Source organism: Grus americana, chromosome 5, assembly GCF_028858705.1.
Source record: "Grus americana isolate bGruAme1 chromosome 5, bGruAme1.mat, whole genome shotgun sequence".
NCBI classification, from domain to species: domain Eukaryota; kingdom Metazoa; phylum Chordata; class Aves; order Gruiformes; family Gruidae; genus Grus; species Grus americana.
This window is the reverse complement of record NC_072856.1, coordinates 13,977,847-13,995,255: the sequence shown is the minus strand read 5'-3', so window position 1 is coordinate 13,995,255 and position 17,409 is coordinate 13,977,847. Positions and strand designations below refer to the sequence as shown.

Below are 17,409 nucleotides of genomic sequence, written 5' to 3'. Positions count from 1 at the left end.
AGTATTTTGTAGTTTAGCAGGGCAACTGCTTTGAAGTGTTAGATCTTGCACGTACGGCTTTCATAAAGGAGGCAGTAGTAGGCAGGCCTGGGTATTCAAACGCTGTGGTGTCACACAGCATTGCTGTGCTAAACGTGTGCGTGCTCCTCTAATTTGTCTGGACTTGGTGTCAGTTTAGCGCCAGGAGGTTGGCAGTGGTTTGCATCTGCTGGAATTGCACTCCTGTTAGTCTTTTTAGCAGTTCTGCCATAAGCTCCTTGACCTCTACAAAGCTACTTTACGCCAGTGTACAGTCTTGGGCTTGCTGGGTGTGCAGGTACCTTCCCCACCATTGCAGGACAGCACTCGGAAGTAGAGGTACAGCCTCACGGAGTATTCCAGGATATGCTCTGCCATCCCTTGATTCTTTAAACGCTGACTCTATAGCAGCAGTAAGGTCCGTTTCTGCCCAGATTGATAAATACTGCATCTGCTACATCTAATTTTCGTAATCAGCCCTGACTGAATAAGGCCTGCGAGCTGTGGTTGATGTGCTTCCCTGTGGCAAATAGTCCCAGTGCAATTTGGGAAGACTCCTTCAAAACCAGCAGCTATTTCAGGCACATTAGTTTTTGTCCAGTGCCTGGAGGTAAACCACAACACTAATTGCCTCGCAAACCTCTCCTGTAGTGGCTGTGACAGCAGATGTCACAGCGCAGCTCCATGGGAGGGAAGAAATAGCTCATAAGAGGCTTCTTAAATGGAGGAGCTTAGGCATCTGCTCGTTTTGAATTTGAGATGTGGCTGATGCTGGATCAGGGAACTTAGTCTTGTTCCCTTTTTTGAGGGAGGAACTGTGTTCCATGTCTCTGTACCTAGTTTGGCACTCACTTGGTGTGTAGTTTTGTTTTGTTTTTTTAAACAAACAAAAAAGAAACCAAAAAGGGTGGAGGGAATCACAGCAATGCCTGGAGGTTACAGAACATGCTGCAGTTCTTGGCCCTTGGACACATAATAAGGAAAATATGAAGAATCCCTCTGAGATTATTATGGTTTTCTGACCTCTCTCAGTGAAAACTATTGCCCTTGTTGGATATAAACTTGCTGCTTCAGGTGGTCTACTAATACTGATTCATGGGTGTGAAATAAGTTTGTTCCAAATTCTCCCTTTTATTTAAAACTTGGTATACTTTACTGCTTTATTAGATGTACAGAGTCAGACAGTAACTTTGACTTCTGCAGGACAGAGAAATGAAACTTGAAGCTGGAAGAGGGATAGGGAGTAACTTCAGAGTGTGTGCTTTATCTTCCAAATCAGAACCCTGAATTTCTAGATATACTGATAGCAACAGCATGTTTTAGTTGCCTAATGTGTTTTTTTTAATAAATATCACTTTCTGTTTCCTTAATGAAACATAGGACTTAAATTCTCTTCCTTGTGGTCTTCTCTTCTAAAGTCAGATTCTGTACGTGATTTTATTTACACATTTGTGTGTTCACATAAGTGAATTTCTCTTCCATCTTTCAAAGATTGTTAAAGGCCACAGAGGATTTGAGACCTAATTTAGAATTTATGAAGAAATTAATTCCTCAAAGTCTGTTCTTGTGTTCCTGGATAACACCTTTTGCATCATGAATACAGGCAAAAGAAAAGACAAGAACAGTTTTGAAGGCTATGGTTTTTCCTTTTTAAATCTTCAGAGAAGCAAGGTAAAAGGACAACTTGTAGTTGGAACAGCATCTTCTGGGGGCTTGTTCCATGGTGAGATGTTCTACTGTCTGCAAATAAGCACTCTTCTGCTGGAAAACTTCACATTTGATTGTGTGCTCCATCTAGGATCCTATGCCTGTTGGGTGGTTTGAAGTTTTTTGGGGAGATTGTTTGGGTTTTTTGTTTTGTGTGGGTGGGGTTTGGGGGGTGGTGGTGGAGGGGAGAGATTGCTTAGCTTGGGTGCGTGTCCTAAAATAAGGGAGAAACCACTTGTTATTGAGAAATGAGCAACTTGACTTAGACGAAACACTGAGAAGAGAGTGAATCTCGTGTCACAGGTACCTCTGGTGGGACAGATTGCTAGGATTTTATCCTCCTCAGAGAGGAACATGGTGGTTTTAATTTTATTGCTACCTCAGGGTAGCTGGTTACACAGTGGTGCCATTGATGCAGAGCAACTGAGACTACTGTGTAGGTGTATCCTGAGAGGACAGTTTACTGATGTCTACTCAAAATGTAAAGGAGACGTGCAGAGCTGTTCAGTGTCTCTGCTCTAGGGGCCAGTAGTCTTTCAGTGTGGTGCCAGATCTAAATGAATAAATCAACAGCAACCTGTACATACTTTTCCTGTAGCCACCTGCACGATGGCGAGGTTGTGGTATATGACCATAGGTTATACATCATATACACAGCGGATAAAATGTGTTAGAACTGGTGATGTGTTCCTCTCAATACGGCAGCCACAGCTCAGTTGATGAGCTGTGCTGGGAAGCCCGTGTCGATGCTGTTCAACCAGAAAGCTAGCGTGGACGTGTGGGCATCAGGGGAGCACAGTACCGCAGCCAGCCTTCATCAGTAACTCCCAGTTGAAACTGGACAAGAACAAATGCAACCACATTAATAAAACACTATCTGCAAGAACAGAGTTAGTGTGTTCTGCACTGACAGTGACGTGTCTGGAGAAGGTTAGTGGGCTAGTGCTGGAATTTCAGGTTTGGTTTGGGGTTTTTTTTCTTGTTTGCCCTATCATGACATCTGTTAACTTGACTTTGGTAAGTTTAGAGGAACAGAGTGGTGTCTCGTTGGTACCTTTGAATTTGTGTGATGGGAAAGATGCTTCAGGGAGAACTATTAATTTTCACGTGAATAAGGAGATGCACTCTAGGTGATACCTTAATGCAAGAACACCCCCCCTCTTTTTTTGCTTCCTAGGACCTAATATGTAGTCTTAAAGCATTCCTATTTCCTTACTGGCTTACAGAACTGAATAACGTATGCAGGTAGTACTCCTTCAGTTACTGTGGCATCCACCTGGGTGCATACATGCCCACGTGCTTGATTTCTGAACAGTCAGGGTAGTCCACCTCCCCAGTGCCTGCTGCATGGAGCACAGAGGGGGAGGAATTTGATAAGAGTTTGGATTTGTTATGCCAATGTACTTTAGTTTTGGGTGAAGATAACTTTGCTATGACTGCATGCAAGCTAAAAATTCATCCTTTGAAATCTAAACTTCTCTTCAGATAGCATTGTTACCCCAGTCAGTATTCAATACCAGGTCACCCAGTCTCTAGAAATACGCACCAGAACGCGCATTGCTCTCTGGTTCGGGCGATAAGTAACACTGGCAGTATCTGGTGGAGCCTTGTGCTTAGGCAATGACTGACAAAGGTGTTCTGTGACTTATTCTGCTTTCAGGAGTTGTCTTTTGGGAGGATGTGTGTGCTTAAAATCATTAAAACCAGGAGAGAAATACTGGGAAGAAGGATGACCCACTAAACTTTATTCAGCTTAGAAATTAAGTGCCACTTGTGCTGTGTGGAGCTGTTGCTAGAAATTGTTATAAAACTGCTAGAGAATTCTAGAAACAGCTGGGATAATCCTGGCACTTACTAGAAATTACTGGCTCTGGGTGTGGGGGAGGAAATCCTGGAAACTTCTGAGAATTCCAAAAAACTTCTGAACCCTACCAGAAATTCAGAGAAACTTAGCAGTTACTAGGGTCCTTAAAAGCTGCTAGAAACTGAAAGCTTCTAGAGAATCCTTCTGGGAAGTGGCAGGAGTTACCATAAATCTCTAGAAAATGCTAGAAATTCTGTGGGAATCTGGTAAATTCAGTGAGTCTGCTAGTAATTTCTACAATTTATGAGTGTTTACTAGGAATAGGAAAGCTGCTACCTGCTGTGTCTTTGGATGAGGTGGCAAACAGTTGTACACGGATAAAACCTCATCTTCCCTAAGCTGTCAAGAGTACAGTCTTCGCATCTTACTTCATGAATGTCCTGTATGAGCTTGTCTTACAAACTTGTCTTATTTTCTGCAGTCCTACTTTGTTACGGATTATGATCCAACGATTGAAGACTCCTACACCAAGCAATGTGTGATAGATGAGAGAGCTGCGCGCTTGGACAGTAAGTAGCCCAACTAAAGCGTGGTACTAACACCTTGTAGCTGTCAGCACCTGTGTCTGCATCCGTATGCGTAAAATGTAACGCAGGTGAATAACTGTGCAGCATGTAGGTTTTGTGTGTGTAGCTGATAAAAGCTACCTGCCTTTGTTTTATTAAAGAGATACCCAGGATTTGAAGTGCTTATGCCTTGTGTCTGTGAAAGTGTTTCTCTTTAAATTAAATTTGACTCTTTAAAAAATTATTTCTGAAGCCTTACTGCCTATAAAACCAGGAGAATTTATATAACTCCTGGCAGTTACCTGGGTGACATGGTGGAATGAAAAACACATCGCTTGGATGTTGTGTGCTGCTTCTCCCAAGTGCAATATAAATGCTTTTCTTTCAAAGTTTCCCCTTGTCAGTGATTTCTCTGAGGACAAAGCAGCAACCCTCCCATCCCCAAGTCTCTCTAAGCGTTTTCCAGCTGGCTGTGAATTAGCAAAAGTCCACCAAACTTTGTTCAGTTTGTTTGGTAGGTTTTGAATTGTTCAGTCAGTCCAAGAACTTGTTGGGAATCTTAGCAAAAATCCAGCAGTATCTGTGAAAAGTGATTTCTGGTTAGCTACGATGTACAGGAGAGGCTTTCACAATATTCTTTTAGTAAGGATTTTTGTCTCAGTCTGTACTCTAAGAATATGAACTGTAGTAATCAATGTTTTGCTTTTGTTCAGTTCTGGATACAGCAGGACAGGAAGAATTTGGAGCCATGCGTGAACAGTACATGAGGACAGGGGAGGGTTTTCTGCTTGTTTTCTCAGTCACTGATAGAGGAAGGTAAGCCTGATGTAAATTTATAAAAGCAAGTTGTAATTAATCTTAAATTGCTGCTTATCCTTTATTGAAATAATCCCAAACAGAAACATTAAGTATATGTTCAGTCTTGGATTCTGTGGTGTGATGCTCTTTCAGCACTGATGAAAACCCATTTATAAACCAATCGCTTATTGAAAGTGTCTGTCTCTTGCAATAGATGACTTGAAAGCACACACAAAAAAAGGCATCTTTATTTAGGCATTTCATTACAGTCCAGAATATTAGTTTCCTGGAAATGACAGAAGTTTAAACTAAGGGCAACATGCTACAATGTCTGATCAGTTCTTAAAAAATATCCCCTTGCCGTGTGCTCGTCAGAGTGGCTGGCTCTGGCGTTCTGAACGGGTGTATCCGGTTCACGGTATGTCTCTGCATTCTTTTGCAGGCAGTGTTCACTCTGCTTACTCCCATGAATTGACTGGAACCTGCATAGCTGATTGACCGCAGGGTTGAGATGAAACATATCTTTTTAGAAGCTCACGGAGCTTGGTCAGGTAGCTTCTGATCATTGTACAAGTAGGAAACTGCCATGTATATACAGACAATCGCTTAATATTTTGGCTGTGATCTTCCTCCACTGAGCTTATCAAATATGTAGTAATAAAGGAGAATTGCTCAGGGATCTGAACTTCCACTTGTTTTGAGTTGCAACAGAAGAGCAATAAAATGACAAAAAAAAATTGTGTATGATTTTCCCCCTTACAGATTAAATCTAGGTTCTAATAAGTTAGTTCTAATCTTATTAACAGCTCTATAATGACAATTAAGATAAATATTCTATGGAGCATAAGTGTGTTTCCATTGGATCTGTCCTTTACACTTAAGCACTTAGGAATGCTGCTAAATTTATAAATTCATCTTGATGTACTGTCCAGAAGAGACTCTTAAACGTATGGCAGAGATCTGGGTCTGTGGATTTAAGACATATTGAACACTTGTATTAACATAAATATTTTTGCTACAGAGGACTGTAGATTTTTTTTGAAGTAATCATGTGAACTTTGTCTAAAAATCTTAAGTTTTTGTTTTCTCTTCTGGCTAAGGATCTGCCTTCATTTTAAGCAGATCTTGACACATTAAACCTGCATATTGCTCTCCTCTCTGAAATCTTTCAAAGACTTCTGAAGAGTGGAGTTCTCATTGTTGTTCTGATATCCATTTGGTTCAAGACTTAACTTGCCTGTCAACAAAGTATCTGCTAGCGGTGTCTGTCCTGCTTGTGTGGTGGAAAGTAATTGAAGCAAGAAGAAATCTAAATGACTTGGTAACTTAAACTCTCTTCCTCCAGTTGCTACAGACTTCTGAGCAGAGTATTAAACTGGCATATCTAAATGGAGGTCCAACTATGCTTAGTGGCATGCCTCCCTTCTAATTTGCCTTCTTATAATTGCTTTATATGGATGAGGTGGATTGGCATTGTCATGTCTGACTACGTAATTGTTTTTCTTCAATGCAACTTTCTTACTGACTATCATCTTGCTTTTAGATTTTTAGTTTGCAAATGTACGTGTAAATGGCTTCAGACTATATGCCTGGAATTCAGTACAGTGCTTGGGAAGTATGTGCTCTGAAGGATATGTGATTGTCTGCAAGCATCTGTGCTGAAGCTCCTTATGTAGTGATGTTGCTTTAACAGTCTTTACTCGAAAGCAGTGATTTTTTTTCCTCCAAAAATCCTTGTTTAGGCCAGAATTAGCTTGTTTAATACACTGTCCTTGGAGAAGCTTTCTGCTTTGCTTACCTTCCCTTAAGGACAGGTGGAATATTCCTTACTGCTTGAACAGCATCACTACCTGGTATAACTTAGTTGGTAACTGGAAAGCTCCCTGATCGCTTAGCCGTGCCAGTTTTCTGTTCAAGAAATAAAATTTTCCAGCTGTGATAGCTTCCCCCAAAATTCCTAGAAGTAGCTGTGGAGGTTGCCAGCTGAAATACTGATCACCAGGGTCTCTAGACCATAGTTTGAATATTCTAGCCAGTTGAACTCCAAAGTCAGTATTTGTAGAATGGACTGTGGTTGCTTGATTCTCTGCAGCACGCTGGCATCCAAGTCCCTCTGGATCAAAACGCAGTAAGTGTTTTGCTTACCCTGCAGCCCCACCTAAGCCCAGTGCATAGCACACTGCTAACTTGAGGATTTTTTCGGGTTGAGTGGTGAATGATTCTCTTAACTGCTCATGCTGTGACAGTGGACTCTTTGGTGGAGTGCCTGCAGCTGTCTGCTTGTGTGGCACGGCAGGGCAAGTCCGAATAGGTGACTCATTGTTTCTGAACTTCTGCAGAACCTGATGATCTATGAATTAATACACTGATGCTCTACTTTATTCTCTTACAGTTTTGAAGAAATCTATAAGTTTCAGCGACAAATTCTTAGAGTGAAAGATCGCGATGAGTTTCCTATGATTCTAGTTGGTAATAAAGCAGATCTGGACCACCAAAGACAGGTAATTCATTTGCTGTTAGTTATTGCTCACTTTCTTCTAGAAACTTCACCATTTTCCTCCCAAAAATAGAGAACAAGAAATATATAAAAAAAATTATATACTAACAAATTTCAGTGCAAGAAATACAACTACATTCAGTTGCTGTACTTGAAGAATCTTAGAAGCATGATGGCATTCCATACAGCACATCTGACTCAGTGGGGTTATGTTGAGACCAAATCTGTTCACATACAGAGTTGAGAGCTTTCTGTCATGACTTGATTATTCAGGCATGAACGTGTCTAATTCCTCTGTTTCGTTACTCACCATAGTGTGCTGTGCCAAGCAGAGTACATTCCAGTACTGGCTCTAATGATCCTGAGACTTCAGTGCTCTTGCTTTTACCATTCACTGCTGTTATGTATAAATGAGTAGCCATTTGCCGTTTTCTTTCTGGCCACTTAGCTTCTGCATAACTGACTTAAAGCTTTAAAAGTTGGAAGTACAGCAACTTAATTACTGTTGTATTTATGTACCTTAAAGTTTTGAAACTAGTAGATTTCAACCTCTCCTCTAGTTGTAAGAGCTTAAAAGATTTAATTTAGAATGATTTAAAGAAGGAGCTTTAAATTTGTTTTTCCTATTTACTCTTGATATTCATCAAACAAATTGATTTGACCTGAAATGAGAATAATCTTACTACATCAGCACGAAAGGAACAGGGATCAAACTTGTATTCTTCTTCAGTAACCTGTTTCATAAGTTTAGTATTTTCTCTTGAGACAGTAAGGTGACTCTTAAAGCTTGGTAGCAAACACGATTGACTTTTATCTGAGAGTAAACTAAATATTATTAAAACTGCTCTAATAATTAAGAGATTCACAGGGAAAACACAGCTTTAAACAGTAAGATATTCTCAGATTTGTGTAGCAGGATGTGACTTAGTTTCTGTCCGCAAGTGCTTACACAGGTTTTGATCTTTGCTAAATAAAATACTTTCTCTGTCAAAAAACAGTGGCTGGAACAAGAAGAAAATCAGGCTTAAAGCAAAGAACATGAGAGTTTAGTGGGTTAGTATGTTGTTGTTGTTGTTGAATGAATTTCTTGAATACTACATAAACCTTCAGTACAAAAAAGTTCTTATTGAGTATGCTCCCTTTATTCACAGCCTCTTTACCCCAGATTCTGGTAGAAGGGTCATGACAAAATTAAAACCTATGCTGAAAGATAATGTCTTAGAAGTTTTCACAGAAGTAGCTCTCAAACTCATCCAGAAGTAACTTCGTATACTCACAAGTGCACAGAACTATCAGCCCATCCCTGAGACAGCAGTGAAACTCTTTGACTCTTCAGTTTCCATTACGTCCCCAGCAAAATTACCAAACTTAATCTTGCAGGTCCTGGAACATAATGCATGTTCTCATGCACAAATGTTGCCATGGAAACCATGTAGGTGAAACGAACTGTTGTGCAAGCTGTAATTGCTAAAGGACAAATATCCAGGTGCTTTGGGAGGGGAATAGCATCATCGCTGTCAGCCCCAGTTCTCAGGAGATACCTGCAAATGTAGACGATAATCCCGTAGATCATTTCTAGAAACAGTTACGAACTTTGTTCTCTCTCCTGTTACACCATGTCTGCCTCTCCTTTAAAGGCAGAGAGAGGCGTCTGTCACCCGTTCTGCTGGTCCCTCCATACCTGATTCCTACCTGCTTTTTCAGATGGTAATGGGCTGGTTCACATTCAAGCTCAAAGCAGCTGTGTTCAAATTGCTTAACTTCAGTTTTGCTGCTTATATCTGAACACAAATAAAAGCATATGTCCCCGGAAGCTTCTTTTGCTTTTTATGGCTACATTAATTACCCTAATTGATTAGGTGCTGACAAGCATAACTTTTTTGGTGCTATCACTCATGCAGTTTACTTGCAAATTGATAGATTCGTGACTTCCATCATAAGTTGGGGCTTGGACAGCCTTCGTTGATGTAGCTGACATAGCACATCTAAGTTTGCTGAAACAGCTAGTTATGTTCTTAACTCTTCCCTGCCCCTTCCCTGTCACATGGTGTGTTTTCAATTGGCCTTAAGTCACTCTGAAGGAATGGTTTGGTGATGCTGAGCTGACATAGTCCCCAGAAGGGAGAGGCTCTCCTCCCTCTTGACTTCACGTTCCTGCTCTTCCCTTTGCTGGCACTAGCTCTCACTTGAAGTACTTTGAGTTGAATCATCTCTCTAGATGGGGAGAAAAACAGACGAGCTGGAATGGCTTTCTGGGGCCTGTGAGAGTTAAATCAGCTTGCAGAAAGATTGAGTGCCAGCGCTTGAAGCATGGGAAGGGGTGGGACTGTGGCTCAGAGCAGAGCAGGGAGGAGTTGGGGTGGGGGGAAGAGAGTGAGACCTCGTCTTTTGGCAGCAGCAAGCAGTTAGATGTTATCAGCTGGATGTTAAATGCAACCAGTCTGCTCGTCAGTGGGGTTGATTCTGCTCTATCATGTGAACTCTAGATGCAGGCATCCAGTCAGTGAGTTGGACCAGCTTGCTGATCTGGCTGAAAACTAGTCCTGCCACCACATTTCCCCAAGGATGGAAAAACTTCAGCTTGACAAGTAAGGTCATCCTGCTCTGGCTACAGGTTTGCTGCACAGGCAGCCGTGATGGGAGGTCTGGGAACAAAGGCAAGAGTACTCCCTCACCTCGGTCAGGAGTGCTGGGGCGAGTGGCAAGTGTGGGGCATCCCCAGGCTGTAACTTGCAGGCAAAGACGTGAGAAGTGCTAGTCCTCTGCGTTTCTGCATTTTCAGTCTGCTGATGTGTCTAATGTCACTTGGGTTACTCTGTAAACCTGGTCAACCAGGCTAGTGTGTCACACTGCGGTCTGCTTTCTTATCTGGCAGGTCTACAAGAAGTCATCTTGCTCTTTTAAACTTGTTTAATCACAAATGTACCCTTTTCAGCTTCAGTGTTCATAGAAATCCAGGAAGTTGGGTATGAGTTTTTAGAGCAAAACTGCTTGTACTAGTCATCTGCCTTCTTTTCCTGAAAGACAGGAGGCAACTCAGTGAAGTAATAAAGAACACATGCTACCTCTGAGACCATAAAAGTAAGTTTGAAGTAATTTAGTGTGTGTTTTGATCGGCAAATGATACTCAACAGAATTAACGCACAAATCTTCCAGGACCCCAAAAGAGTTAAACTCGTACAAAAGTTTTGGATGTCTCAAGGGTCTGACCACACCTTTATGCAAGTAACTGTATTTTGTAGTTGAACACAGTGCAGACTGCTGTCGTCATGATAGCATAAATTTGGGAGCAAATGATGCATAACTAATAATCCTCCTACAGTGGCAACTGTTTCTCAGGAAACATGTGAACTGGGTTGTACAGCAGAAGTGCACAGATGATGATAGTATGATCTGGAAGTGTTAGGAGCATGCCAAAGGTGTAGTCTGAAATAGTGGTGGCTGTAATATACTATAGGTCAACTCACAGGTGTGTTTGGAAGGAGAGGTGAAAGAGGAAGTTTAGAATAGCAATTTGCTAGGGTAATAATTCTATAGATAGAGTTAAGCAGACTTACTGTAATTTTGTGACTTCCGTAGTATGGGAGGCAAAGTCCTTAATATCTACGTGTTAGGTTGATGAAGAAAAATGAGTTATTAGAGGATGAGCAAACATTAATCTTTAGAATGTCCTTGTGTGATAAGGAGTAAAACTACCAGTGTTTCCAGATTTCCCAATCAGTTACAGATTGGTGACTGTGAAACCAAAATTGAAGCACTCTCTCTCATTGCTCTTTCCTTAAAGTAAATGCTGTGTAGCAGCCCTCTCAAATGGGTTAAGTCTGTACAACTCGAACAACACTGGATGTTCCTACAGTAAGATAATTCAGTAGAGCACCAGATGTTTTAGAAATAACCACTGCTGACAGAGGAGTAGACTTGTCAGTGCAGGGTATGTATGACTTTTTGTAGATAACTGCTAGCTTCAACTGGGTCAAGTCTGATCGTTCCCCAGATAGCAGGGCTTCAAGGAAAATCCAAGTTGCAACAGGAAAGTGCTTGGGTTTCGTTAAATGTTAGTTTTTGCTTTTGCATCATGACTGAACTAATACAATGACCTAGTGCTAAGGTCATCTGCGTTGCTAGATACATTTAAAGCAAGGTTTAAAGAGGTCCATGTGACTTCAGTTTATGCATAGACAAATGATGAGCAAATGATGAGCATCTCAGGCAAGCAGCCTCATGCTTTGACCTCGATCAGCATCAGCCTAGATGCTGGCAAACAAGCAGTTAACATGTTGGTTTTGCAGCCTTGTTGCTTCACAAACAGCTTGGCCTGAGATGGCTTATTCTGGGGGGGACAGGTACAGGGACCTGGGTGGTGACCTACCCAAATTCCATTAACATTTCATTTTGGCTTTTTTCGTAGCTATTGTGAACTCTGTATGAAAGTGTGATAATAACTTCTCGAGGTAGTAGACTTTATAGCCCTATATAGTGATGCTTCTCTTATCACAGATGGATTGTACCTTCAGGTCTTCCCATGGCTTGCCTGATTTTGAGCTTTATAGATACCACATCAGATGCCTTATTGCTGGTTATCTGAATACAGCAAGTCAATCTGTTTGAATATATGCCAGTGCTTCATAACTGCAGTTCGTGTGTACCAAAGCGACCTTTTATATGACTAGATGGACAAAATAGAATTAGCGGAGAGTGAACTACCCCTACAGGAAAGCATTATGGTAGCCCACTGTAAGTGTGAACTAGCAGCACTCGTGGGTGGGCTGGTGAGACAGAAAATCAGGATGACAGATGCGCTCTTGAGGGGAGTGATGGGGCGCTCTGCAGGAATGGGCAATGGCTCTGTGCAGGAGCACCATAGGATGACCATATGGAAGTAGAAATGGATTCCTCTCAGACCAGAGGAGCACTTAACCTGTTACCTGCTAGCACAAGTATAACTTACACAGACTAGGGGCCACGTATCCACGCAAAATACAGATGCAGTGTTAGGTTAGGCAGCCTTGTAGAGTTTCTTTAGGTGGAGGAAAGAGTAGAAACTTCAGAAATTAATATATTTCTTTTTTTTTTTTTTTTTTTTGCTTCAGCAGAACTAAATGTAGAGTTTCTGTGAGTGTTTGAGATCAGCAGATGAATCCTGAGTTACTCCAGCTAATGGCACGAGGTGCTGGGGGCTCCTTGTAGCACTTCATGAGGGTTTAGTGGGAGCAGCCCTCAATCCAGCAGTAAATGTATGAATATAATACCAGGGAGGGTGCTAAGTAAAGACAGAGGAATCAAACTTACTGAGGTGCTGTGCATGAAGGCTCTCAAACCGCGTGTGTAGCTGTTAGGAAAGTATTTTGCAAGCTAAAAAGTACTTCTGTATCTTGCACTGTGCTGAATGACCCCAGTGATGCTTTTCTATTCCCATCTATTTCCATTTCTGTGTAGCTGCTTAATCTAAGTGAATATCCAAGTGCCTTTTCAAAACTAAATTAAAAAATTATTTTTTTGTTCTCATCGTGTCAGTCCTCTACATGCTGGTTTAATGTTTTTATGTGAAAGCAGTGTAATCTTTGACACTTCTTCCACTAGCCATTGTCTTGGCAAGATGTGTTGTACTTCCTTTTATCACTGAAAGCTGCCCTTTCCTCCCTGGCCCTGGGGCTGACCTTCCCGTGGAAGCCTCTCGTGCCTTGCCCTGCTCAGGGTGGCCTTCTGTTGTCTGACCTCGCTGCTCTCTACCTCACCCAAAACCATGCAGTGATCTCCCTTGGTTTTGTCCTGTGACCAACTTATTCCTCCTTCCTATAATGGTCCACTGGCTTCCTGCCTTCTGCTTCATCACTTTAAATTTTATACCAACTCTTCATGATGCTCATTATTTCCTCTTCATTCCCCTTTCCTCTGTTGTCCCAAGGAGTCAAGAGATAGACAGGATTTCTTTCGTATTTCTGGATAGCTTGAAGGCTTCCTGGATTTTTAGATCTTTGTGATTTAAGCTATGTTTAAAACCAGCTGTATTAATATTTTGCTGTGTCATAAATAGATTTTTAATTACTCTTCTAAAGATTAAGAAGCTAAACATCAGTTCTTATTTTAAAAGTAATAATCTGATTTTTTTTCTCTAAATTTACCTTGGAGAGGGAGAAGTTGAATTTAGCAATAGTATTCACAGTTAGTAATCCAGCAGATGTTGACTGACGCACTTGATTTGAGGAGGAATGGGGCGCTCTTGTCTGCTTATGAAAGAAAACTTGGTCTTTTTACGCAGAAATGAAGACGAGACAGCTGCAGTGAGGGAAATTCCTTAGAGGGTTAGTCTTTGTCTGTTGCAGAAACTTAAAAAAAAAAAAAATCTTCACTTGGATTTGAAAAGATGTATTACGTGGATTTATTTCCCAGTTGTATTATGTGGACAGTGTGGGAACTATTCTGTGGCCAAATAAGCATTATTATTTGAGGGGAAATAGACCCTTAACATGTTATCTGCAGCGTCTACCGATATGAACATGCCTGCAGAAGCCTTGAACTTAATGATTGATGTCTGTTACAGGTGACACAAGAGGAAGGTCAGCAGCTAGCACGGCAGCTTAAAGTAACGTACATGGAAGCCTCTGCAAAAATCAGATTGAATGTAGACCAAGCTTTTCATGAACTTGTCAGAGTTATAAGGTATGATAACTTAAGACCAGGTAATTAACGCCCCGATGTTACAGCAAATGTATTGAAATGTAGTAGGAGATTGCTGAGAAAATTCTGCCTGTTGTTGCCTGTAAACTTCAACTAGTGCTCTGTTACAAAATATTCTTGTGTATTAGGAAAAAAGTTTCCATTAATGTAATATGTATTTGAAAGAATTTCTTCACCTTAGTCTCTCAGATTTTGTTGATTGTCTGGTAAGTAAGCCTTCTGTAAAAAAAAAAAAAAAAAAATGGTGTTTCTTAAAAAAAAAGGCAACACCAAAAAACTATCACTCATTTAATTAGTAGTTTGAGTGTCAAAAATAAGTCTATCCTCTATAAAAGTGTAAAAACAGTGACTTTAAACACAGTATGTATTTTTATTTAACTGAAAATGATTCTGTGAATTTAATCTGAACTGTCTATTTCCAGGAAATTTCAAGAACAAGAGTGCCCTCCTTCACCAGAGCCAACACGGAAAGAAAAAGACAAGAAAGGCTGCCATTGTGTTATTTTCTGAGAATCCCAAGAACCAAGCTATCAACTGCCAGATTATTTTTTTTCTTTCCATCATTTTACATCACTTCTGGTATTGGTCTAGCCTTATATGTGCATGTCCTAAAAGTGGTCACCAGAATAGCCTTAGTCCAAGAAGCTGGCAGAATAGTTCTTGAAGAAGACTCAGTCATCCTGGGGCAGACTTCAAAACAAAACACTAAGGCTGCTTCTTTAATACCACAGTTTCTTCCTTCTCTCTCTTAAGAGCTTGCACCTTGTGGAGTTTTATTCGCAAAGGAGATGAAACAAAACCGTGTAGGACAAGGTGTTGAAGTCATGCATAAGTTGTCTCTTGTGAATTAATTTATTTTTACTTGTGATGTTTCATTAGCTATTTCAGAGACCTATATTGAAGTATACAGAATACTTTTTTTTAAAAAAAAAGGGTGGATTGGCTTTTTTTGCCCTCAGTGAAATTAGACTTGAGTATTCAGCTAGCCTTAAGAAACCTACACTGAATTTCATTGTCAGCAAAAATTTTCATCTCTCACTTATGCTGCAGTTTTATTTCAGTGGCCAAAACAGTCTACTGTATTTATCTTATGAATCCAGAACAGCTACAGGATGATTACTACTACTATTAGGATATGGCCAAATACCTGAGCTCATTCTGGATTGAGGCATTTCAGCTTATTAAGAAATTTCACATCATTTGTTTGGAAACAAATTGTGTCTTCCTTTGTATTTCTGGGTAAGGGATTAAGGAAAACTAAAATTGTAGCTGTTTTTGTTTCATGTGATATAAAAATGAATTTGATCTTTCCATTGTCAGAGATGATTAAATGTTTTTGCTATATACTTTTATACATTATTTTCTTATCAAACTAGTTAACAAGTATTTTTATATGTTTGTAAGCAAATATGCTTTCACAGCATAACTTGTGTATATGTAAAGATGAGTATTTAATTCTCACAGTTCACTTTTAACTGACAAAACGTGGGATTTGCCAAACTGTGGTAAACTTCTCCTTACTCTTCTGGTTGTACCCAAGAACGGCAAATTATGTGCCTGCCCAACACACCCATAGAGGAAAATCTAGTGTTGTGTTTTAATGAATTTCAGTATCCCGTACTAAAGACTGACCATTATGTGAATTATTAAACTGTAAGACTTTTAACTGATTGTTTAGTTAAACTGTGGATGGTTGTTTAATTTTGAGTTCTGTGGATTGTGTTTAAACAATTCAAGAGTATGTTCCCTGATATTGAAATACTGAGTGGTATTGCACAGTTGTCACCTTACTGAATGTGTCCAACAGTTCTTTGAAACTTGATTATTAAGCAAACCCTTGTATAACTTCAGGTGCTAGAATTAAAGATGATCTAACCATTACCGGGGGTAAGCACACGGCCTCTTTCTGACTCTTCCAAAACCTGAATTTTTTTGGGGTGGGGGAAGGAAGAAGGTAATGGGACCCGGTTAGGGGATAGATACGTACATCTGCACGACCTTTCTTCAAGCTTGGCAGTAAAGAAAAGCTGTTGCAATTTAAATTGTGATAGATGATGCCAGCCGTTGTCTGTTTTGACTTGCAATACGTAGTCAACAATTCTTGTGTTTTCAGGCTATGCTCAGTGTCAGGTGCTCTGCTATAGAGCTCTACGTGTCCGCTGAGAAAACAGCGCTTAAACAAGCTCGCTTACCTTTATTGCAGCAAAGCATTAAACCCAAAAGTAACACTGGTGCCATGTATAGCAGAGGAATTTAAGGGTTTTTTTATGTAATTTACATTTGGTTGTGTAATACTGTCTTGAGAGAGTGAGTAGTTTCCCCCCCTGCTCCCCTTTCAAGGTACTGGTGGGTGAAAGGCTACTTGTGAATAATGTATAGAAGATTCAAACAAGAAGTCACAGTGGAAATACATTTGGGAGATGGATTGCATTTTTCAAGTCAAATGTAAGAAATTACAGCCTGTAGCAAACACCGTGTGTTTTCTTAAGTATGTAAAGCACTCTGGAGTCAGATCAGTAACTGTGTGGCATTTGAATCAGTTAAGAAAACAAATGACAGGATGTGTGTTGAGACTAAATTTGCAAGGTACAAATATCTTTTTCATCATTATTTTTCTTTCACTCATGATTGGTTTTAAAATAGTAGACTGTTAGATTGGTAGATCTTTTAATATGTAACTTGGTAATTCATAGAGGAGGTGGAGCGCGCCACACCCTTGCTTTTTCTCATATGGAGAGCAGAATAGCTTTGAGGTGGTTGATGCTAAGCAACCTACTCCTGTCTGTTAAGCCGTGTTGTAAACATGGTAAACCTTATAAGCAAGTTAAACAGAAGCGGGACCACCAGCTGCTGCTGTGGAAGTCTGCTCTAAGGTTATTAACTAAGACAGTATATTCCTGTGCACGTGTTTTTAGGGCTTCTGCTGGAAAGACCGTGCAGGGGAATCTTCATGGAATGTTACAGTCTCTTTTTGAGTCTGGTTCATGTATGGCACTCTAAGGAGCTGTTAAATACAGGTGGGTTTGATCCTAGTCTTCAGCCTTCAAGTAAGTATTTAGAAAAGTAACGTAGGTTTTTGGCTAGTAATGGTGACCTAGGTGGTCATGAGTTCGAAACAAAAGGTATCTCTAATGATTTGCTTTTTTAATTGTACCTGAAGGTAATGGTGAAAAATGGCGCTTCTGTCGCTAGTGTGGAGCTTGCAAAGTGCAATAGGGACCTTGTCAGACTTCTCAGAAGTATAGCCCTGATCTATATGCCATGGATTATTTGTGAATTTACAACATTGCCCCCTTGCTGCAGCATAGCCATTTAGCTGGCAACCTGAGAGTTTCTTAGGA

The 17,409-nt window shown here is 40.4% G+C and overlaps 1 protein-coding gene across 2 annotated transcripts in view; it reads left to right on the top strand.

Annotated features, from left to right (window-relative positions):
- RRAS2 (RAS related 2) overlaps positions 1-15,949 on the top strand; it is a 44,100-nt gene extending 28,151 nt beyond the window's left edge. For both annotated transcript variants that reach the window (XM_054828020.1, XM_054828021.1), the window contains exons 2-6: positions 4,011-4,098; positions 4,809-4,911; positions 7,286-7,394; positions 13,932-14,050; positions 14,491-15,949. In XM_054828020.1, coding sequence (XP_054683995.1) covers positions 4,011-4,098; positions 4,809-4,911; positions 7,286-7,394; positions 13,932-14,050; positions 14,491-14,578 — 507 coding nt within the window. In that variant the 3' untranslated portion in view covers positions 14,579-15,949. The remainder of the gene's footprint in view (positions 1-4,010; positions 4,099-4,808; positions 4,912-7,285; positions 7,395-13,931; positions 14,051-14,490) is intronic.
- Positions 15,950-17,409: the final 1,460 nt, after the last annotated feature.